A 23972-nucleotide genomic window follows, 5' to 3' on the forward strand; every position below is an offset into this window, starting at 1 on the left:
AACAGTTATATTAGTCCTGTCGGTCTTTTTTATGCGATTTTTCGCTTGACCGGATTGTCGTCTGACCCATTTGACTTTTCGTCCTCAAAAACGGGATAAGCAGGTAGCGCCCAGCGAGCATTAAGTGCTCTTAGAGCCTTTGTTGACCCCCTCCCCCTTTGTTGACATGTGGTTTCTTCGTTCAATTCGATGAGACGCCGTCCAGTGTGAAGAATCGCAACTATGAGTTGTTGGACCATCTGGACAGTTCTCTCAAACAATACGATGATGGAAGTCGAGAGGTCACAGCATCTGGAATATTGGACCCAGATCTCCCTCAGTTCACCTTGTTCAACTCATTAACTGGGAAAAGTTGGTCTTCTTTCCACGATTCTCCTAATTGTGTTCTGCTAGACTCAAGTAGTTATCAATGATCTCATCGCTTGTATGGGAACTGCGTCTGTGATCAAAATTTCGTCTATAAAAGTGGTATTTACATCAGCATTCTTTTAAAGAGAATTAGCGGTAAAGAAAGGCTTTTAATTTATAATTGCTCTCGAACGAAGTGTGTCTTTTTACTCAGTTTTCGCCTGAACGTTTTGATTTTTCGAGTTTTTCATATCACGCTCGGTTTCTTCAATTTTGCGTGATCTAACAGAATGTTAGGCTGCTGAACTTAATTGGCGCTAGTTAACTCTTTAAAATCAAATCAAATGAAACGCTCGCAAAATTGGCGCTCGCTTTTCCTTTAATGACATTAACACTGTTTCCTTTAATGACTTTAATCGCTGCAATGACATATATATGCACTAATAACAATAATTGAGCGTTTGTCTGTCGCGCGAGAGCATTTTGTCTGACAATTAAATCATGCGAAGAATATCTTAACCTCCTGAAGCCAAAATTTTTTTAATTGCTCTCAAACGAAGTTTGTACCAAGTATATTAGTCCTGTCGGTATTTTTTATGCGATTTTTCGCTTGACCGATTTTTCGTCTGACGCTTTTGACTTTTCGTCCTCAAAAACGGTATAAACAGGTAGCGCCCAGCGGGCATTAAGTGCTCTTAGAGCCTTTCAGCTCTGTTTCAGCTCAAACTGTTTTGGAGACTCATACTTATACTTATGGTGTGAAGGGCGGTTCTTAGAGGTTGAAGATACCCCCCACTGTTGACCCCCCTATTGCCCCCCCCCACCGCGCTGTTGCCCCGCACCACCCCAATCATGCCCCCCGTTGCTAGCTACTGACGAACAACCGCTTGCTAAAAACGCAAGTTTATACTATTTTGCAATTTTTTTCAAGCTTTTTGAACATTTTTGGCATTTATTGTTTATCAGCGGTAGGTGTCAAGGAACCTCCTCTGGGGTTTGATAATAGTTTTGTGCATTGTTTCTAGTGGTAATGGAATGTTTTCAACATTTTAACATGACGAATTTTAGAAATTTTTTGACAAAACGTGCAATTTTCTTAAATTTTTTGACATCTTTTCCTTATTCAGGTCTTTCCAGACCCAGAGGCCAGAAAACATCCTATGGGGTTTGATAATAAGTTACTGACAAATTTATAATGTCAATGGAATAGTGTTTCAACTTTTTAATGTCACAAATGTTTGCAATTTTTTTTTATAGAACTTGCTTTTTTTTCGTTTTTTTTTGAAATTTTTGGTCGTTTTTTAGATTTTTGCAGCCTTAAGAGCCAACGAACATCCTCTAGGTTTTGAAAATAGGTTACAGAATAATTTCTAGATTAAATGAAATGTCTTGCAGTATTTTAACATCACGAGTTTTAGTATATTTTTGATATTTTTTGCCTTTTTTCAATTATGTTCAACTACGAAATGCCATCAAAATAAATCGGACTTAAAAATGTTTTTTTTTTTACAAAAATCTTTTTTTTTCAATATCTTGTATTCTTTCAATCCCAATCATACTTATTGGAATCAACGGCGGCTATTTTCCGGCAATCTACCGTGTATGTTTTTAAATTAGAGTGAGGAAGCGTTGTTTGAACAAAAAGTTGCTTTCAAAAGTCCGATAAATAAATCGGACTTAAAAATGTTTTTTATTACAAAAATCTTTTTTTCAATATCTTGTATTCTTTCAATCCCAATCATACTTATTGGAATCAACGGCGGCTATTTTCCGGCAATCTACCGTGTATGTTTTTAAATTAGAGTGAGGAAGCGTTGTTTGAACAAAAAGTTGCTTTCTCTCGTGTGGTTATTTTTTGCTCAGATGCTGCAATTTGACTTTCATTTTTTAATTGCTCTCAAACGTTTTTAACAGTTATATTAGTCCTGTCGGTCTTTTTTATGCGATTTTTCGCTTGACCGGATTGTCGTCTGACCCATTTGACTTTTCGTCCTCAAAAACGGGATAAGCAGGTAGCGCCCAGCGAGCATTAAGTGCTCTTAGAGCCTTTGTTGACCCCCTCCCCCCCGCTATTGCCCTCACCCCCACTGTTGCCCTACCTCCCCACTCCGCGCTGTTACCCCCAACCCACTGTTGCACTTTCTCCCCCCCCCCCATCAGCCCCCGGTGCACCCCCTACCCCGTGGCTAGCTACTGACGAACAACCGCTCGCTAAAAACGCAAGTTTATACTATTTTGCAATTTTTTTCAAGCTTTTTGAACATTTTTGGCATTTATTGTTTATCAGCGGTAGGTGTCAAGGAACCTCCTCTGGGGTTTGATAATAGTTTTGTGCATTGTTTCTAGTGGTAATGGAATGTTTTCAACATTTTAACATGACGAATTTTAGAAATTTTTTGACAAAACGTGCAATTTTCTTAAATTTTTTGACATCTTTTCCTTATTCAGGTCTTTCCAGACCCAGAGGCCAGAAAACATCCTATGGGGTTTGATAATAAGTTACTGACAAATTTATAATGTCAATGGAATAGTGTTTCAACTTTTTAATGTCACAAATGTTTGCAATTTTTTTTTATAGAACTTGCTTTTTTTTTCGTTTTTTTTTTTGAAATTTTTGGTCGTTTTTTAGATTTTTGCAGCCTTAAGAGCCAACGAACATCCTCTAGGTTTTGAAAATAGGTTACAGAATAATTTCTAGATTAAATGAAATGTCTTGCAGTATTTTAACATCACGAGTTTTAGTATATTTTTGATATTTTTTGCCTTTTTTCAATTATGTTCAACTACGAAATGCCATGAAAATAAATCGGACTTAAAAATGTTTTTTTTACAAAAATCTTTTTTTTCAATATCTTGTATTCTTTCAATCCCAATCATACTTATTGGAATCAACGGCGGCTATTTTCCGGCAATCTACCGTGTATGTTTTTAAATTAGAGTGAGGAAGCGTTGTTTGAACAAAAAGTTGCTTTCAAAAGTCCGATAAATAAATCGGACTTAAAAATGTTTTTTATTACAAAAATCTTTTTTTCAATATCTTGTATTCTTTCAATCCCAATCATACTTATTGGAATCAACGGCGGCTATTTTCCGGCAATCTACCGTGTATGTTTTTAAATTAGAGTGAGGAAGCGTTGTTTGAACAAAAAGTTGCTTTCTCTCGTGTGGTTATTTTTTGCTCAGATGCTGCAATTTGACTTTCATTTTTTAATTGCTCTCAAACGTTTTTAACAGTTATATTAGTCCTGTCGGTCTTTTTTTATGCGATTTTTTTGCTTGACCGGATTGTCGTCTGACCCATTTGACTTTTCGTCCTCAAAAACGGGATAAGCAGGTAGCGCCCAGCGAGCATTAAGTGCTCTTAGAGCCTTTGTTGACCCCCTCCCCCCCGCTATTGCCCTCACCCCCACTGTTGCCCTACCTCCCCACTCCGCGCTGTTACCCCCAACCCGCTGTTGCACTTTCTACCCCCCCCCCCCCCCATCAGCCCCCGGTGCACCCCCTACCCCGTGGCTAGCTACTGACGAACAACCGCTCGCTAAAAACGCAAGTTTATACTATTTTGCAATTTTTTTCAAGCTTTTTGAACATTTTTGGCATTTATTGTTTATCAGCGGTAGGTGTCAAGGAACCTCCTCTGGGGTTTGATAATAGTTTTGTGCATTGTTTCTAGTGGTAATGGAATGTTTTCAACATTTTAACATGACGAATTTTAGAAATTTTTTGACAAAACGTGCAATTTTCTTAAATTTTTTGACATCTTTTCCTTATTCAGGTCTTTCCAGACCCAGAGGCCAGAAAACATCCTATGGGGTTTGATAATAAGTTACTGACAAATTTATAATGTCAATGGAATAGTGTTTCAACTTTTTAATGTCACAAATGTTTGCAATTTTTTTTTATAGAACTTGCTTTTTTTTCGTTTTTTTTTGAAATTTTTGGTCGTTTTTTAGATTTTTGCAGCCTTAAGAGCCAACGAACATCCTCTAGGTTTTGAAAATAGGTTACAGAATAATTTCTAGATTAAATGAAATGTCTTGCAGTATTTTAACATCACGAGTTTTAGTATATTTTTGATATTTTTTGCCTTTTTTCAATTATGTTCAACTACGAAATGCCATCAAAATAAATCGGACTTAAAAATGTTTTTTTTTACAAAAATCTTTTTTTTTCAATATCTTGTATTCTTTCAATCCCAATCATACTTATTGGAATCAACGGCGGCTATTTTCCGGCAATCTACCGTGTATGTTTTTAAATTAGAGTGAGGAAGCGTTTTTTGAACAAAAAGTTGCTTTCAAAAGTCCGATAAATAAATCGGACTTAAAAATGTTTTTTATTACAAAAATCTTTTTTTCAATATCTTGTATTCTTTCAATCCCAATCATACTTATTGGAATCAACGGCGGCTATTTTCCGGCAATCTACCGTGTATGTTTTTAAATTAGAGTGAGGAAGCGTTGTTTGAACAAAAAGTTGCTTTCTCTCGTGTGGTTATTTTTTGCTCAGATGCTGCAATTTGACTTTCATTTTTTAATTGCTCTCAAACGTTTTTAACAGTTATATTAGTCCTGTCGGTCTTTTTTTATGCGATTTTTCGCTTGACCGGATTGTCGTCTGACCCATTTGACTTTTCGTCCTCAAAAACGGGATAAGCAGGTAGCGCCCAGCGAGCATTAAGTGCTCTTAGAGCCTTTGTTGACCCCCTCCCCCCCGCTATTGCCCTCACCCCCACTGTTGCCCTACCTCCCCACTCCGCGCTGTTACCCCCAACCCACTGTTGCACTTTCTCCCCCCCATCAGCCCCCGGTGCACCCCCTACCCCGTGGCTAGCTACTGACGAACAACCGCTCGCTAAAAACGCAAATTTATACTACTTTTCACAGTGAACCTAATTGTCAGGGAACCTCCTCTAGGATTTGATAGTATGTTACTGCATAGTTCCTAGTGGTAGTGGAATAGTTGCAACATTTTAACATCAATTTTAGCATTTTTTTACAGAACGTGCAGTTTTTTCTTACCTTTTTTTCCTGTTTCAGGTCTTTCCAGACTGAGGAGCCAAAAAACCTCGTAAGAGATTTAATAAAAATTTACTGACAAATTTTTGTTGGCCATAGAATAGTTTTCAAATTTTTAATATCACAAATTTTTAGCAATTTTCTATAAAACTTGATTTTTTTCTTGTTTTGAAAATTTTTTGAAAAAATTAAAGAAACTCCCTTGACAATAGATTATTGTTTAGTTAGAAAGGGTTTGACAATAGATTACTGTTTAGTTTTTAGATGCAATGAAATGTTTTTCATGATTTTAACATCACGATTATTAGCCTTGTTTTGACAAAACTTTCAATTTTTGGACATTTATTGCTATTATTCAGGTTTTCTTCAGTCTCCGGGGCCAGAAGCCTCCGTTATGATTTGATAACGAGTTACTGGAAATTGTTTTTGGCAATGGAATAGTTTTTTATTGCAATTTTTAGATTTTTTGTAAAATTTGCAATTTTCAAATTTTTTTAAATTTTCTTTTGTCATTTTTTAGGTTTCCCTAGACTCAAGAGCCACATAACGACCTCTATGGTTTGATTATAGGTTACTGCGTAGCTTTTAGGTGTAATGGAATGTTTTTCAGGGTTTTAATATCAGCAATTTTTAAAAATAGTTGCAGTTTTTAGTTGCAGTTTTTGAATTTTATCCTTTTTTTCCGGCTCCAGGGTCCTAGGGACCTCCTCCATGGTTTGATCATAAGCTGCTGCGTAGTTGCTAAAGTTAATGGAATGGTTACAAAGTTACAAAGTGACTCGAGTTTAAGCAATTTTTGATAAAATTTCCATTTTCAATTTTTCTGAAAATTATCGTGTTCCAAGTTTATGGATCTTTATGAGCCAGCAAAACTATTTAATAGGGATACTGGATAGTGTCTTGAGACAATGATGGTGTACTGAAGATTTCAATATCCGGCATTTTAGCAATATTTTGTTAAAAGTTAAAAATTGCAATTGTTTTTAAAATTTTTGAATATTTTCGTTCTTTTCTGAGTTTAACGATCATTACTGGCCGACGAAACTTTTTAAATCTTGCAAATGGGTTACTTAAAAGAGCTCCAGAGGCACCAAATTGTTTTGAACATTTTCTCTCACTGCGAAATCTGGAAACTTTTCTTTTAAATTTTGCAAATTATCGAAATACTATTTGATTTATTTACTAACAATGCTAAAAAACTAAAAGTTGCTGAGTTCAATCAAGCTAAAGCTAGCCTCATTAAACTGTGGCTAGATTCTGACGATTCCAACCGCCCGCTGTTCGTTTGAGAGCAATTCGCCCGATGTTAGTCGGTTATGTTTGAAATGGTTTCCAATTTTATCAAGTGCTCTTGATCAAAGTTTGATGCAGTTTTTGTAATCATGTGTGTCGTTTTTATACAAAAATTTTCTTCGAGAAGACTTTAATTGTACGGTTCATCGAAGCTGTTGAGGACGCGGAATCTGGGGCTCATGCTAGTTACACCCATAAAAAATGCTTGCGGAGAAAATTTTGTTCGACGGTAGCGGGTTGTTTTTAATAGCCGAAAAACAATACTTGAGACTATTTTTGGCCTTATCTTGGTTTTTTACAATCCGAAGTTCTTGGATTGTATTGGTGTGCTTTTTTTAAGATGTGTTCACGCTTTTTTCGGCTTTTTCTCGTCAGTGACAAGTCAAATTAGATTTGTGATTTTAATCACGCTGGAGTAGTAAACGGAACGAAATAGAGAGTTGATTTGAAGCGTGATTTGTCAAGTTCCTCAAAGTGGTGTTAGAAGTTGATATTTGAACAAATTTTAGGTTTTTGAAAACGAGTTTTCTTTCACGTGCGGCAATTTGACTGCTGTTTTCAGTGTTTCTTCTCTTCAGTGCTCATATTGTGATACTTGTGTTTTCCAATGGCGCCTATTTGCAATTGAAGCTAATGCTTTTTTCTTTGAAGCTATTTGTTGTCAAAAATTATTATTGAAAATTTTGATTTTGCACCTTCAATATTATCTGTCTGTTCACCGAGTATCATTAATAACGGTATCATTGGTAGCTAATGAGGCATACATTAACCTATTTAAGTTTTTGAGTTTATGGTTAGTTGTTTTCAATACTTTGACTATATTTGTTCACAAAGAGTTTTAATGATTTTTGAGTTTTGAGTGTTTTTGTTGTTCTTTTTTTGTCTTATCGTTTATTCTCATTGGAGACAAGTCTCATAAGTTGCTAATGTGAATTATATTAACCGATTTAAATGTTTGCAGCTCAAAATTAATTCTTTCTATGATTTTGACTATTCAAGAAATATTATCGAATTTTTGAGGTTTTACGGGTTTGTATTGCTCAATTTGCTGTCTTATCTCTTAATCTCCTTAATGACAAGACTCATTGGTTGCTCAGGATGCTTTATCCAAGCAAATTAATGTTTTTAGTTTGGGCTGCTTTTCTTTGATTTGTACACTTCTTTTTCAATAAATTCATTGAAATTTGTTTTTCGTCTCATTTCGAGATTGATTAGTATTTGTTGTACTTATTACTTTTACCACTTAATCTCATAAATGGCAGATTTCATTGCTCCGGAGAAATAGGTATATCTAATTAGTCGCTTGAGCTCACAGCAATCGATTATAAGACTTTGTCGCCTGCTTTTCAAAAAATAAAAGTTGATTTTTTAGGGTGTTAAGTGTTTTTGTTCACTTACTCTCAAAAACAAAAATAATATCCTATTGACATTCTAGTGCGGCGTAATTTTGGTCAATTTGTTGGTTCCAAGTTGTAGCTAAAGTTTTCATTCACTGAGATACCATTTGTTTTTGAAAGGTTTGCGGAGTACTGCTATGATTATTTTTGTTTTGCTTGTCCTTAGTTTGTTTGAAAGAGCTAAATTTTAATGGCAGCGCCATCTACTAAAACGGCTATTATTTAAGTGTTCTCCTTTTATGAATTAGTTTAATTTTTTTCTTTTCGTTTTACAGTACTCACGATTTTCACTTTTAACTTGTGACTTTCTCACTGTTTCAACTGAATGGAATTTTGTATTCATTCAGCAAATAAATTTAAGGTAAAAGAAAATAAAAAACCGATAAAGCCCGAACAGTAGGACTTAATATATAAAGACTAGAGTAAATCGCTGACTGGATTAAGTAACAATCTTATTTTCCTCCGATTTGAGTCTGCGTTAGCCATGTTAGTCGAAACTAATAAAACTGCCTGACCAGTTAGAACTTTCCGAAGCTTAGAAAAAATTAGGCTGTCAATTTTTACATCCGAACGTCAGTTAGGGGTTGATGGTGGCGTTTTGCTGGCAATTTGTAGGCTATAATTTCTTTTTTCAGTTCCAAATCTTCCGTAACATGAATGAGACGATTTTCTCACGGTAGTTTATTCCGGCCTTCAGGTTTATTTAGGTTTCAGTCTTCTGATTTTTTTCGTTCGTTGTCTTTTCTTTTTTTGCTAGCGTGACGTATATGTTACTGCTTTTTGAACGGCTTTTTAGTCGTCAGTGTGATAAGTTGCCTAGCACACATGAGTTACCCCCTCAACAAAATTGACTGCTGCACTCACTCACTTTATCTAAATTGAGAATGTAAATTATAATCGAAATTTAGTAGGAGCCACCCTCAAGCTAGATAGTTAGAATTTTCCATTGTTTGGAAGAAATTACCGTTTTAATTTGGGTTTGGAAATAAAAAGTATTGAAATCAGAATTTCACTTTGTTGAACAGAATTTTTTCGTTATTTGTGGTTTTTTTTAAACTAGGTTATTTTGGGAGAATTTTGCTGTCTAAAGCAAGGAATCTGCTTTTTATTCTGAAAGTGTGCGTACTTTTGTTCCATCACTTTTTATTTTTTTAAATAGCATAATGCAAGAAGTTTTGTATTTAGTTCTGCAAGCTCATGATTAGCTTGAGAGTTAGTGAATATCTACGTTGGATCAATTCCAAATTCTTTCGGTGTGTTTTTTCTGACGCTCTTCTTCATTTCACGGTTGTACGCGCAGAATGAAGAATTATAATCTAACTCATTTTTTTCTATGATTTTTCCGGCATGGATATCTTTATCTATATAGTTCATCCATTTTTTCCTTCTAAGTTTTATGGCACCCAGTCTTTGGCAGCTATGTTTGGCAGTCTGGTGTCTATGTCCCAGTATAGTTTATAATCCCCCGTTCCCGGCTGAAGCAGGCTATAAAAGAACAGAGCCCCGCCTTTCGGTCAAGAGCAATTCGAAGGTTGTAAGTCGGTTACGCTTATTCTAGTGACTTATGAAAAAGCGTTTGATCTTTCATGTACTTTTTTTTCAAGTTGTAGCCATCAGCAAAAGTCCCAACCATTAATCTATACATTGTATTGATGTTTTTCTCTTCTCTGCATTATGTTTTAAATGTTTTACTCCTCAATTGTCCATTTATCCAATTGATTAAAAGCCTCATGTGTTTGTCTCATTTTAGCTGGTTTGCTGTACGTGCGATTTGCCCTGGACGTGGTGTTTCTGGGCATCGAGACCCCGGTGCGGTTCCATCTTCCAGTGGTGTGTCGTGTGTTGGGAAGGGGAGAGAGGTTCTTCTACCCAAACAGACGGCCACTCCTCATTAACTACATCATAAACCTCAAAGCCATTGTTAGTCGAATGTATGGGTCTTCAAGTAAAGGCATTAGTCATTATCTGATCGAAAAATAGTATGAAATATGCTTAAAGATAAATGTTCTACTGCTCACAATTTGCGATTCATTGTTCTAATGTAGCAAACCATTAGCTGATTCGAAAGGTAACAATGAAAAGCCACTTGGATGCTAGCGTTAAAAGGCCTGAATTTTCAGAGATCGACAAAGTTTACTTAGTAGAAGCAATGTAAACTCTCTTGCCGTCGCAGTTTGCTAATTTTGGTAATTGACCAATATTTTGAACTGTGATAATTTAATATTTAGATTCGAATTCACATGACAGAAGATAAAAACAAATAATGCCTAACATTATTTCAGTTCAGCGCATTGGGCATCACACAAGTCAAACGACTCTTCAAAAGGTGCCCAAAAAATCTCAATAAAAATTTGAATGACTGATTTTCATTTTTTCAGCCTGATACAGACAGTTCCTACCGCGTGGAGTCTCTAAAATGTGAGAGTGAGACGAGCTCCTCGACTGGAATCGCGGGAAGCATCTTCAGAATCAGCTCATCCACACTCAGCTATGAATTCCCAACTGATGACGACGGTGATGAGGGGGAAGGAGTCCAAGGAAGGGGAAATATGAATGGGGCGGGAGATTTCTCTGGAGACTATTTCGGAGGATCGGAAGCGGACAGTTTGAATCAAGTGAACGAAGATGATCCGAATCGTTAGTAATTGATCATTTTTCATTGATACTTCTCTGATGTATGCAGAAAAGGAGGGAAAATTGAACATATGCTTAATTATATACTTTTAAAATATATTTTTAATAGCCGCACAGCGATAGCTGGGGCTATTATTGGCCTTCTCTTGGTTTTTACAATTCAAAGAATTTGAATTGTATTGGGGCGCTGTCTTTTTTTTAAGATCTGTTCACACATTTTCATGATTTTTGAAGTCAATTTGGAGTAGTGATTTTGGTCACGCCGAAACAGGAAATAGCGAAAAAGCGAGTGGTTTTGCGGCGTGAATTTTTTTCGCTCTAATTTTAAAATAGAGTGAGAAAACGGTGTTTGAACAAAAATTCGGTTTCTCGGTAGTGGTTTTTTTGTTCACATGCGGCAATTTCACTCTGATTTTTACTGTTTTTTCAATTTTTTGGATCGGATTTTTTTCTAAATGGTTTTCCCAATCCATTCACAGCTCATTCTAGGCCTAGCTTTTTGTTTGAATTAAATTTTCATTTCTCGCTAGTGGTTTTTTTGTTCACATGCGGCATTTTGACATTGATTTTCTGTTTTTGTTCAGATTTTTTTTAAAATGGTTTTCTCAATTCACTCATAGTCCATTCTAAGTCTAGTTTTTCTGTTTAGTCAATGAAAATTCTTTGAATTGTACGTCAGGACTTGTCCTGCTATGTTTTTTTATTTCGTCATGATTTTTGTTACGACCATATCACGTCACAGCCACTTTTTGTTCCTCGTTCGAGCAATTTCATCTGAATTGCATGTGTGACGTCATTTTTTGCTCTTAGTGGAGCGAGTTTTTTTGTTCATGCGCGTGATTAAATTTTTGGTCACACTTGACTTACCTCACTCTCAAAAATGACTTCCTCAATTTGAAATTGACTTTTATTTACTTTAATTCAAAGAGATAAGGTCAAATGGGTGTGTGTCACTCTAAATGAAGGTTATTTGAGATCAGCTAATAGAGGCAGCAATAACTTATACAGATTTTTAATCAAAATATAACAGATCAGCCTTCAATGAAAAGACGAATATTTTTGGTCTGTCTTTTTTACTGTTTTTTAGACGGCCCATCTACGAATCTATTGCGGCTATTTTCTGACAATCTGCCAGCTATGTTTATCTTTACCCGACTTCCCTGCGTTCATTCATGTTTTTTTTCGAGACCGTGTAATTTTGAACGCTTGACATTCCTCAGGTGCGTTTATTTTGGTTTGGAATATCGGTCTGGGTATGTATGCTTGACCAATTGACCACAAGCTTCAATGAAATCTAATCTTCCTTTTGGAGTTTTAAAAGCAATAAATAGAGGACCCAATTAAGTTACGCAACCGTGGTCTACCCGATTGAATTTGAATCCAAGCTCGATAAATTGCGAAAATGTCGTAGTCGAAAAAATAGCAAAGTTACACTGGATTCTATCTGTCGAACTAATCTATGAATTTGCATTTTGTTGAAATTATTCAAAAGACAATTTGAAATTCAAAAGACAATTTGAAGTCTTCATTTGTAATTTTTTGTTCAAGTTTTTGCAGCATTCGATGACTCGGTTATTTGTTCTCTCAGAATCAACGGAGGACTTGGTTCTGATGAGCGGCTATGGATCCGTGTCCAAAGACTGCAGTCAAGAGATCCTGGAAAAATGGGACCAGGTGTTGAAGGAGTGGACAAACACTGGAACACCTGTTGTTTCTTCGCCCATCGACTCGCCAGATAACAATCTCGTCTTCTCATTCGGATCATCCATGAAGGTATGACTACTTCATTAAAGCAACTACTATCTTTTCAGCTTTTGTCCACATAGTGGGAATTATGCTTGGGACCTCTATGTTAGGTCCGATCAAAATCTGAATCGAGTAATTGCTATCAAATGAAGTATTAAGTGATTATTGTAGTCATGCAAGAAAGAGTTTTTATTTCGCTTTGAACAAAATTTGAGCAAGTGAAAAAACACGGACAGATGACGAGACTAAAGAAATCTAAACTTTAGATTGCTAAATTTTAGACCCACCGATTTGACGTAATGATTTTAATTATACATGCAATAATGAAAAGATTTGAGTTCTCTGCATAGTGATGACTGTTAATGAAGCTCGAATCAAGCTACTATTGACACCCCAAGCCTGCAGCTGGAGAAATTGATTCGACGTCTTCAGCCGTCCAACTTGTTTGCAATATGTCATCAACATTGAAAATCAAAACATTTGTTTGCCATAAGTGAGTTATTTGGGTTTATGATACTGTATGAGTGTTTATTAATAACCGCCCCAGCTTCTCAGCCGGCTATTATAGCGCTCCTTTTTTACTTCGTCGAATAAATTTCTTTTTGCTTTACCTTAGTTTGACAGCTTGTTCAGCATTTTGCGTGAAATCTTCAACTTCTCTAAGCTAGTTTCACTCTTCCCTCATTCTGCTTAAAGTATTTTTAGACAGCAGTTGCTCGGCAGAGTTAGTATAAAAAACGAAATCAGAAATTGAAACCGGATAAACTCATAAAGTCCAATTTTAGATGACCGCTACTCGAACTTCGTTCTTAGTTACCATCTCTAATGCTTATTGGTTTTGATATTAGCTCATGTGTCGTCTTACTACGAAACAGGAGTATGTTCAGCTTCAAAATGACATCAAAATAGTTCTGAGTTAAATTTGTTGGTGTACAAAAAGCTTTTAAAAAGTTTTTTCTTTCAATCCCAATTTTGGTTATGGGAAGCAACGGCGGCTATTTTCCGGCATTCCGCCGGGTATATTTTGTATTGAATGCTGACTTAATCTTTTCTTTCGCGGCTATTCGGGCAATCTTCCGGCTAGGTATAAATGCAGTCGTGCATTCATTAGAACATTCAAACGGAAATTTTCCACAACAGTCATTTATATATCGAAATGAAGATGGGAACTGATTTCTTTTAATAGCCTTGAAGTGGTCATTGGAGGCTATTTTTGGTCTCATCTTAGTTTTTTAATTCAAAGAATTTGCATTGTTTGGGACGCTGATTTTTCCCACAGATCTGTTCAAACTTTTTTCTTTACTTTGTTAATTTTTTGTCAAATTGGAGTAGTGATATAAATGGCGCCGCAGTACTAAAAACAGCGAAAATTTAATTCGTTTAGGCCTTGAAAATTTATCAAACTGCTTTTAAAATGGAATGAGTTTTTTGTGTTCGAGTAGATTTTCGGTTTGTAGAAACCAATTTTTCACGTGCGCCAATTTGACTTTTCTTCTGTTTTTTTCATGATCTTTTAAAGAATGATTTTAAGCGGACTTTCGATAAAATTAGTTTGCAACTTTTTCTGCGATTGCAGTAGTTTTTTAAAACTAAGGGCCCCAACAGTCTAGTTAACGGTCTTTTCGGCAATCTGCTGGCTTTGTTTATATTCTTTAAAACCATTTCGATTCAATTCAAATCAATTTCAGTGGTAACTACAGCCTCCTGGCAAGTGTTTTCACTTTTGAAATTTAGACGCTATTGAGATAGCAATTATTGCATTCTACACCGGTAAAGAATTCCTACATCATATCAATCTTCCTATGTCATCGCATCTTTCGCTAATCGCCTTTTTATTGGGTTTTTATGGGTTATTACATGTTTTGGTTTTGTGGTTGCTGCATACACAGTTTCCATTGCGAGAGAGCATCGTCTGAACAGAACTGAGCACATTGTGACAAAATTTACTACAAAATTGTTAACTCTAACGCATAAACGTACTGTAGTTTGTGAAATTATGGCCATCAAGTATTTATGAAACTACAAAGTGAACAGAGTTGTTCGATAAATAAAAAAGGGTTAAATTTCGGTTTTGTGAAGTACATCAACAATAAGTGAGGACAGATAGCGGGATCACCGCATCTTCAATTTGAATCTGTACTGAATATAAATTTCAGTTTACTCAAAAAATAGAAATCATTACTTCATTTTTGTAGCTGCGAAGCTGTAAGCTGAGGGAAGCTATATTGCGGTGCTCTTGGCTTTTTACAATTCAAAGAATTTGAATTGTATTGGGGCGCTGTCTTTTTTTTAAGATATGTTCACACATTTTCATGATTTTTGAAGTCAAATTGGAGTAGTGATTTTGGTCACGCCGAAACAGGAAATGGAGCGAAAAAGCGAGTGATTTTTTGGCGTGAACTTTTTTCGCTCTAATTTTAAAGTAGAGTGCGAAAATGGTGTTGGAACAAAATTTCGGTTTCTTGGTAGTGGTTTTTTGTTCACATGCGGCAATTTCACTCTGATTTTTACTGTTTTTTCGATTTTTTTGATCGGATTTTCTAGATGGTTTTCCCAATCCATTCACAGCTCATTCTAGGCCTCGTTTTTTTTGTTTGAATTAAATATTCATTTCTCGGTAGTGGTTTTTATGTTCACATGCGGCATTTTGACATTGATCTGATTTTTTATTTTTTTGATCTGAATTTTTTAAAAAATAATTTTCTCAATTCACTCATAGTGCATTCAATGTCTAGTTTTTTGTTTAGTCCGTGAAAATTCTTTGAATTGTACGTCAGGACTTGTCCTGCTATGTTTTTTTTTGTTTCGTCTTCTGACGCTTTTTCGTTTTACCTTTGTTCACACAGCAAAGCTGAAAAAGTAAAATCTTCTAATTGACTTCTTCCTCTCACTAACGGCATTTGCGCGCGTGACGTCATTTCTCATTCGCTTTAGCAAAAGTTTTTAGGTTATTTGCGTGATTAGATTTTGATCATACGTGACTTACCTCACTCAATAAAATGACTTTTGCACTTTAAAACTTAAGTTTAGTTTGAATTTGTTTAAGGTCAAAGGAACTCATATGTGCTGTAAAGGTGATTAATAAGAGGCTTCGGCGGAATGAATTTTAACAAGCGTTATTAATTTATCGCTGAATGTTTTACCTAGTTTTTTGAGCGGCGTCGATTTTGTTTTCAATTCAGATCTGTATCTGTTTCTATCTCTATTATATGGCACGCAGGTCTATTCTTTCGCAGCTATTCCGGCAATCTGACGGCTATGTTTTGTTTCGTCGTCTGACGCTCTTTTTTCGTTTTACATTTTTTCACACAGCAAAGCTGAAAAAGTCAAATTTTCTGAATGACTTCTTCCTCTCTATAACGGCATTTGCGCGCGTGACGTCATTCATCACTCGTTTTAGCAAAAGTTTTTAGGTTATTTGCGTGATTAGATTTTGATCATACGTGACTTACCTCACTCAATAAAATGACTTTTGCACTTTAAAACTTAAGTTTAGTTTGAATTTGTTTAAGGTCAAAGGAACCCATATGTGCTGTAAAGGTGCTTAATAAAAGGCTTCTGCGGAATGAGTTTTAACAAGCGTTATTAATTTATCGCTGAATGTTTTACCTAGTTTTTTGAGCGGCGTCGATTTTTTTTCAATTCAGATCTGTATCTGTTTCTATCTCTATTATATGGCACGAAAGTCTATTCTTTCGCAGCTATTCCGGCAAACTGCCGGCTATGTTTTAGTATTTTTACAATTGATGCATCCATGTGTCCTCTATGCAGACGCTCAATTTTGCTTGTCTCCAATTCTTTAAATTGGAGACACCTCTATGGTTATTTCACAAATACAAATTTTGTTAGTTCGTGATTGTTTATTAAATAGTAGTTCATTTGATGTCTAGCGTAAAAATTCCAATTGATTTCAATCTATTGTGTCGTTAAGTTCCTCGATACCTGATTGACTGCCTAACATTGCAGTTAAAAATTGTTAATCAGAAGTCGAACTCCTGATAAACAATTCTTCGCAGTGTTCAAACTTTTTGCTTGAAGTTGATTAGTTTTTCTATCGTTTTCGGTAACATGAAGACCGCTTCCAATGAAGACTGGTAACGGCAGCGGTATATTAGAGCGCCATCTTGTTATTTAGGAGCAACTTTTTGTGATGTTTTTTTCCATCATCTTCTTATGGGGGTACTTATTGTCTAGGTTTCAATGTTTTTCATCATTGTGTTCTGATTATAGGCTTTATATAATCAATGAGATGTAAACAAAATTTTTCCCCTAGTTATTAATAGCCGCCGTTAGCCTCTCAATGTCTATTTTTTAGGCGCGCTCCTTTTTTTAATAATTCACTTTACCTTTTGATCACGTTTTTTCTATATAAGTCAACGATTTTCACGCTTGAGTTCTGACCTAACTCACTCATTGTCTAAACTGAATTGATTTGAAATTCTTTCTAGGGTTGAGTTACGTAATGTATTGAATACTAGTCAAGATAACCAAATCAAAAGAAACGGGATAAACATAAGCCATAAAGTCATATTGCATTAGGTTATCAAAGTTCGTTAAAGTGATTACTAGCTGGAATTAGTTTTGTGCCTAATAGCCCTCAGTTCAGAAGCTGAATTAAGTGTAAATTTAGAATCTAACCGAATATGCGGAATTTGCGCACCAAATAAGAACATTTTGACACATTGAAAAATTCTGTCAATTTCTATCTCTTATTTTTTCTGTTTCAATCCCAATATGCGTCAAGCGGGTCAACGATGGCTACCTGCAATTTGAGGGCTATGTTCACTAGGTAGTTGAACACTGGTTTTCTAATTTGCTATCCGGTTTAAGAGATTTTGTTATTCGATTTAAGAGAAAAACATATCTGGGCAATTTGATTTCAAGTTCGTTTGAACTTTCTTTTAAAAAAATTAAATACCAACAACTTTGAGAGAGCGAGAACATTTGTGTTGTCGTTTTTATCAGCTGATGTTGCAGTTACCACTTTAAAGTAACTTAGACCCCGGTTTTGACAGCTGATAAGGCTACTTTTTTACTTGACATTTCCCCAATCAAACTAATCTCATCACGGAGCAGAGTTTGAGTCACCGTTTTCGGACTACTATTTCATTGCTTTCGAACAAAGTATTTTAATCATGGAGGGTTGGAACAAGTTTTTGAATGCTCTCAAAGTTTGTAGCAATTCTGGGGGCTGTTAGTCTTTTTATGCGATTTTTCACTTGACTCTCTTCAAAAACGGGATAGACTGGTTTAGGACAATTGCCTTAACTGTCTGTTCGGCGCTCTCACAGCTCTACTAGTCTATAAGTATACATTTCACCAAAACTGCAGAGGAGGCGTTATTTCATGATTTAAAGTATTTTTGGGTTAATTTTGAACAATATTATATATATATATAAAATATATACTGCAATCCTTTATATTAAACGCGTGAGCTCTAAACTTGGTTAAATTTTTTTGCAATTTTAAGGGGCCTCTCGAAGCGCATGTTTAAGAGCCGCATTGAGCAGCATGGTTAAGCGAACACATCGAGAGAAGTCAATAACCTAAATGGCTCAAAGTAGATGGGTAAGAACCAAAACTGGGACAAAAGACTGTTAGTCAGGTGCAGTTACCACGAGGCTAAGAGGGTTTGAAAGTATGCTCGCCCAGAGGGAGGATTTACTCTCCTGGGTACTACGTGTTTTTCAATTTCTCCCGAACTAAGTGTAAAGTTCATATTGTAAACGTGTTTTTTCTGCAAAATTCTAGCTGTACAGATTCTGCGCTATTCTAGGACACTCTTAGCTTTCAACTAAGTTTTTCACGCTTTAATTTTTGATGTTTGCTTAATCTCAGATACTTTCAATCTGAAATAGGTTTATTGATAGATAAAAGTGATTGAGAAACGGTGATTTGTAGTGGTTATAGCGCAGTTCGTAAGATGGAGAACTGCTAATCTGAAGTTTGAAGTATTTTTCTATTACCATTATTCATAAATTTGTTATGTTTTGAGCAGTTTTAGTCGTATTGTCTAAACTTTTCTAATAGTAAATATCAGTCGCAATTGAGCACAATGGTCAACAGCGCTCCTATCTTAACATGTTTTAGGGCTCCATAATAACGCAACCTAGCTTAATAGATGCGTTTTGAGACGCGCTTTACCATCATTTTTCAGCTCCTATTATGCACATTGCGCTGATTAAGCATGCGGTATAGCAAAAACAAGCAAGTCAGAAACGCCATTGTCCAGAATTTTGCTGTAGAAAGAACAAAAGACAAGTGCAATACACATAGATAGCTTAAGTGTTGAGACCTATGGCTATTAAACGAGGGGCATCGGTTCGATCCCGCGTTGTTTCGAAACAGAAAACTTTACTTCTTTTAAACCTTCTGTTCGTGCAAACGATTTTCTTTATGGTTTTGCGGGCCTGCTAGTATAGTATAATCAAACGAGTAGATATTTTCCCCCAAACCGTAGATAGTGGATGAACGCAGTTAATGTTTCTCGTCAATTGCAGGGGCGTCCACAGCCGAAGAAAGTGAGACATCTGGTCAGGACTGTAGGAGTCCCCGAGGCCCTTAGAGGTGAGGTGTGGGTACGACAGGTGGGAACAGAGGACTCGGAAGAACTCTGCACGAAATATCGAGAGTTCCTCGATCAAGTGAGAATTAATTAATAGCTTTGACTAGTTCATTTTTATGTAAAACAAAATCAATTAATCTTTTCATCGAATCCTCGATGTGGCAAAAGAAATGGCGAATCAAGGAGTTTCGGTGCGCATTCCTGACATCTTTTTACAAAGTTTTTCCCAAGAACATCAGGCTTTTCAGCTATGAATCTTTGTTGTGGTTGGGCACTGGTTTTATACGGGAATAATGTTCCACCCTGTTTGATATTTAAATAGCATAAATTGTATGTTAACAAGGTTTTATTTCCTGTATTTTCTGGTTCAAGAATGAGCTAGCGAGGAATCTTCTTAATTAATGAATTTTTTACTTGGTTTCAATCCCCAATCGGATCTTTTGTTTGAGCCACTCCCTTTACGTTATGCACCTCACTGATACTGAACCTTAGTATATCATTATTTAAAAGTAGGGCACATGACTTTTCTGGGGTGATTGAGGGGGTGCAAATAATATGCTTCCATTAAGCTGATTGGATATTCTTATTATAGCTGCGAAGCTGTAAGCTGAGCGTAGCTATATTGCGGTGCTCTTGGTTTTTTTTACGACTCGAAGAGGAGTATTGGTTTTCTTAAGGTTTTTTTTTACCGGAAGTACTATTCGTTCAGACCCTATTTTGACCTAAAAGCGAAAGCGAGTAAAATTGCAGTGTGAACTAATTTTTTCTGAGCGAGAGAACTTTTTTGATCATGCGCCGCGTTTAGTGAATGACTTTTTGACGTTTTTACGACTCGAAGAGGAGTATTGGTTTTCTTAAGATTTTTTTTTCAGGAAGCAGATTTGTTCACGCGGCATTTTGACCTAAAAGCGAAAGTGGGAAAAGCTGTCTCGGTGAACAGATTTTCGCTAAGCGAGAGAAGTTTTTTTGATCATGCACTTCGTTTAGTGAATGACTTTTTGACTTTGGAAAGTAGTTTTTGACTGAATGGTACATATAGATAACCGTTTTTAGCCGTTTTTTCGTCTAAGTGGCCCAGTTTTTTTGCTTGTAATTTGGTTTTTTGGGGAAATAATTTCTATTCGATGCTATATTGAAATGTCAACCTCGGAATTTGATAGCACAGTGTTTTACAGAGCCTGAAGATGCGTTTCAAGTTCAAAATTGGCACATAATTCTTGATTTTTTAGTTATTTTTTGGCTTTTTTTCTATTAATTTCTTCATTTTTGGATCTTTTAAACGTCTTTTTGTCAAAAATCCGTTAATATGGCAGCTTCTTTTTGATAACTCATATACTCAACGCCTCTTTCTACCTCGATGTAATTCTGTTTTTATAAAATTTTACATATGAGAATCCGATTTTGGTAGATTTTTTCCGATTTTTCAGTTTTTTTTGTTTGTATTTTGGTTTTAATTACTAGAAATAGTCTTTTTGTAAGACATGATGGACTTTAATTTCGTTTCAATAAAAATTCAATCGTTTTTTGGCGTTAAGTTTTTGAAAAATAGTTAAAACTTTTTCACAAATGCAGTCTTAAAATTTTTTTGACCATTTTTTTGCAAAATGTTCCGATGATTCGTATTTTCTCTGTTTTCCATTTTTAGAGTTCTCTTCAAGAGGATAGATATTTGTATCGGATGGCTCGTTATCTTTTCTATGTCTCGAATGCTTAATAATGAAATTGTATTCGTTTTTTTTTTACTTTTTCAAATATGATTTTTAACTTTCAAAAATCAAGAATGTCATTTTGTTACGGTGTTCCTTACATTGTGTCCATTTTCTTCACAATCTAGTTAGTATCATTCTAGCTTCGAGCTGGCACCTACATTTATTTTCTGTATATTGATTTTGTCAGTTGTTAAAAAATTGAATGATTTCGGCTTTTTCCTAGATTTTCGTCATTTCTCTTGATTTCATTTCATTGATTCCATTGATTGACGTCATTCCATTGATTTCATTCTACATAAGAGAGTACTGAGAGTCTGCTAGCAAGACTTTCCAAAACATCCACTTATTAATGGTCACTGCAACTTTCTTCCGGCCTTAGTTTTAATTTAAACGATTATTTGCCTTTGAATATTCCTCTGCTGCTTATGTCTTTTCTATGATCAATTTAATTTTTGAATTAGTATGAAATCATGTTGTCTAGCGTATTTACAAGAAAGAAGTATATGCTCTTTTTTCTTAAAGGCAGTGATTAGAAGTGTATTTTAAGTAGTTTTCTGATTCTTAACTTCGAGCAATCTTTTTTTGAAAAGATTTAACTTAGTTTCTAAGATTATTATCTGCCGTTTGCTTTCGCGATCTTTGAGATTGGAAACATGAATTAATTATTTGAGGGCAATTGATAGCCCTATCAATTTTTCAGTCTATCAGTATTTTGACCTTGTTTATTATTTCTGACTTTTTTAACGTTACCAAACGTTTTCAATAATATAAAATAATAAAATTTGTTGCGTTTTGTTTCTCTTGGTTACAGTGGTTTAAGTCACCAAATTCTAGATCAGACCTGGGGAGGTAATGAGTTAATGGTTTAATACAAATGGTAATGGCTTCCACTGCATTTACGGTTTTGTTTGTGAAGTTCGAACGCTTCGAGTCGCTTCCGGAATTCTTCCGGCTATGTTTTTTGTTTCGTCGTCTGACGCTCTTTTTTCGTTTTACATTTGTTCACACAGCAAAGCTGAAAAAGTCAAATTTTCTGAATGACTTCTTCCTCTCACTAACGGCGTTTGCGCGCGTGACGTCATTTCTCACTCTCTTTAGCAAAAGTTTTTTGCGTGATTAGATTTTGATCACAAGTGACTTACCTCACTCAATAAAATGACTTTTGCACTTTAAAACTTCAAGTTTAATTTGCATTTGTTTAAGGTCAAAGGAACTCATATGTGCAGTAAAGGTCCTTAATAAGAGGCTTCTGCGGAATGAATTTTAACAAGCTTAATTAATTTATCGCTAAATTTTTTGTACCTAGTTTTTTGAGCGGCGTCGATTTTTTTTTCAATTTAGATCTTTCTGTTTCTATCTCTATTATATGGCACGCAGGTCTATTCTTTCGCAGCTATTCCGGCAATCTGCCGGCTATGTTTTGTCGATATCTCTTATTTGGTTAGGAATGCACGAACGAAGACCAGATCAAGCGAGACATCCACAGGACATTCCCAGCCAATGACTTCTTCAAGGATGACCAGGGACCAGGCCAGGAAGCTCTCCTCAAAATTGCTAAGGTCGGTACAGGCACACAAGGCACTCAAATTGTTGCATCATTAATTGCCTTTGAGCTGGTTAATTTCATGCGATCGATGTTTTGGTTTAATTTAATTCATATGGAATTCATATTTAATTCATATGGAACATATATTAATGATGGTCTTATTCCATATATTGGCACGGATATAACAGTCGGATTAATCATTAAATTAGGCTAATGCATTTAAGTGGTTCGTTTTTGTCGTGTGTCCAGAATTACGATTTTGGTTGTTTCCTGTAAAAATGATCGTCGTTAGATTGTTAACTATGCGAGTGCAGATAGTCATTTATGCGTTACTGTCGTAATAATCGTAAGGACCAAATAGTAATAATAATTTTTTCATGAGCTACATTTTTGTGCATTTTCAAATCACAATGATGCAGTTTCCAGGAATAAGCACATTAGGTCCAGGAAAATGTTAGTTCAGGAAATCACGGTTGTAAATTAACGTTCTTAGATTATTAATTGCTCTCGAACTAAGTTTGACGCGGTTATTGTAAACGTGTAATAGCTCTTTTTAATAGCCCTCATCTTCTCAGCTGGCCATTATTGCGCTCCTATTTTTTACAATTCAAAGAGTTTGTATTGAGGCGCTGTCTTTTTTCAAGATCTGCCCACTCATTTTCATGATTTTTGAAGTCAAATTAAAGTGATCATTTTTGTCACGCCGAAACAGGAAGTGGAGTGAACAGGCTTTGCGGCGTGAAATTTTTTCACTCTTATTAACAGCCGACCTCATCTTCTCAGCCGGCTATTATAGCGCTCCTTATTTTTTTAACAATTCAGAGAATTTGAATTGTATTGGGGGAGCTGTCTTTTTTAAAAGATCTGTTTACACATTTTCATGATTTTTGAAGTCAAATTGGAATAGTGATTTTGGACACGCCGAAACAGGAAATGGAGCGAAAAAGCGAGTGGTTTTGCGGTGTGAAAATTTTTCGCTCTAAGTTTAACGTAGAGTGAGAAAACGGTGTTTGAACAAAAATTCGCTTTCCCGCTAGTGGTTTTTGGTTCACATGCAGCAATTTCGCTTTGGTTTTTACTGTTTTTTTTTCAGTTTTCTGGATCGGAGTTTTTTCTAAATGATTTTCCCAATCCATTCATAGTTCATTCTAGGCCTAGAGTTTTGTTAGAATGAAATTTACATTTCTCGCTAGTGGTTTTTTGTTCTCACTAGCGGCATTTTGACATTGATTTTCTGTTTTTTTGTTTTATCTGATTTTTAAAAAATGGTTTTCCCAATTCACTCATAGTGCGTTCTAGGTCTAATTTTTTGTTTAGTCAATGAAAATGCTTTGAATTGTACGTCAGGACTTGTCCTGCTATGTTTTTTTTTACTTCGTCGAACAAAAAAATGTTTCGCTTTACCTCATTTTGCCGCTTTTTCAACATTTTGCGGGAAATCTTTTTGAATTCTCTAGGCTAGTGTCTCTCTTCTCTCATTCTGCTAAAAGTGATTATTTTAAACATCAGTTGCTCAGCAAAGCAATTCAAAATGAACAGTCAGTATGAAAAATTGAAGTCAGAAATAGAAACGGGATAAACCCATAAAGCCCTATTTTAGATGCCCGCTATTTGAACCTCGTTCCTGAAAGTCTTAGTTACCATCTCTAATGCTTATTGGTATTGATAGTAGCCCCTGTAGCCGCTCTCTAATAAACAGAATCATGTTCAATTACG

The 23972-nt window shown here is 35.6% G+C and overlaps 1 protein-coding gene across 1 annotated transcript in view; it reads left to right on the top strand.

Annotated features, from left to right (window-relative positions):
* Positions 1 to 169: 169 nt before the first annotated feature.
* The window catches only part of LOC142345601 (rab GTPase-activating protein 1-like), a 48461-nt gene continuing 24658 nt past the window's right edge, over positions 170 to 23972 (top strand). Inside the window, exons 1-6 of the mRNA XM_075397733.1 lie at positions 170 to 351; positions 9807 to 9976; positions 10435 to 10693; positions 12279 to 12463; positions 18937 to 19080; positions 22156 to 22269. Of these exons, the coding sequence (XP_075253848.1) occupies positions 10606 to 10693; positions 12279 to 12463; positions 18937 to 19080; positions 22156 to 22269 (531 nt within the window). The 5' untranslated portion in view covers positions 170 to 351; positions 9807 to 9976; positions 10435 to 10605. The remainder of the gene's footprint in view (positions 352 to 9806; positions 9977 to 10434; positions 10694 to 12278; positions 12464 to 18936; positions 19081 to 22155; positions 22270 to 23972) is intronic.

Source organism: Convolutriloba macropyga, chromosome 9 (genome assembly GCF_964194025.1).
Source record: "Convolutriloba macropyga chromosome 9, txConMacr16.3, whole genome shotgun sequence".
NCBI lineage: Eukaryota > Metazoa > Xenacoelomorpha > Acoela > Convolutidae > Convolutriloba > Convolutriloba macropyga.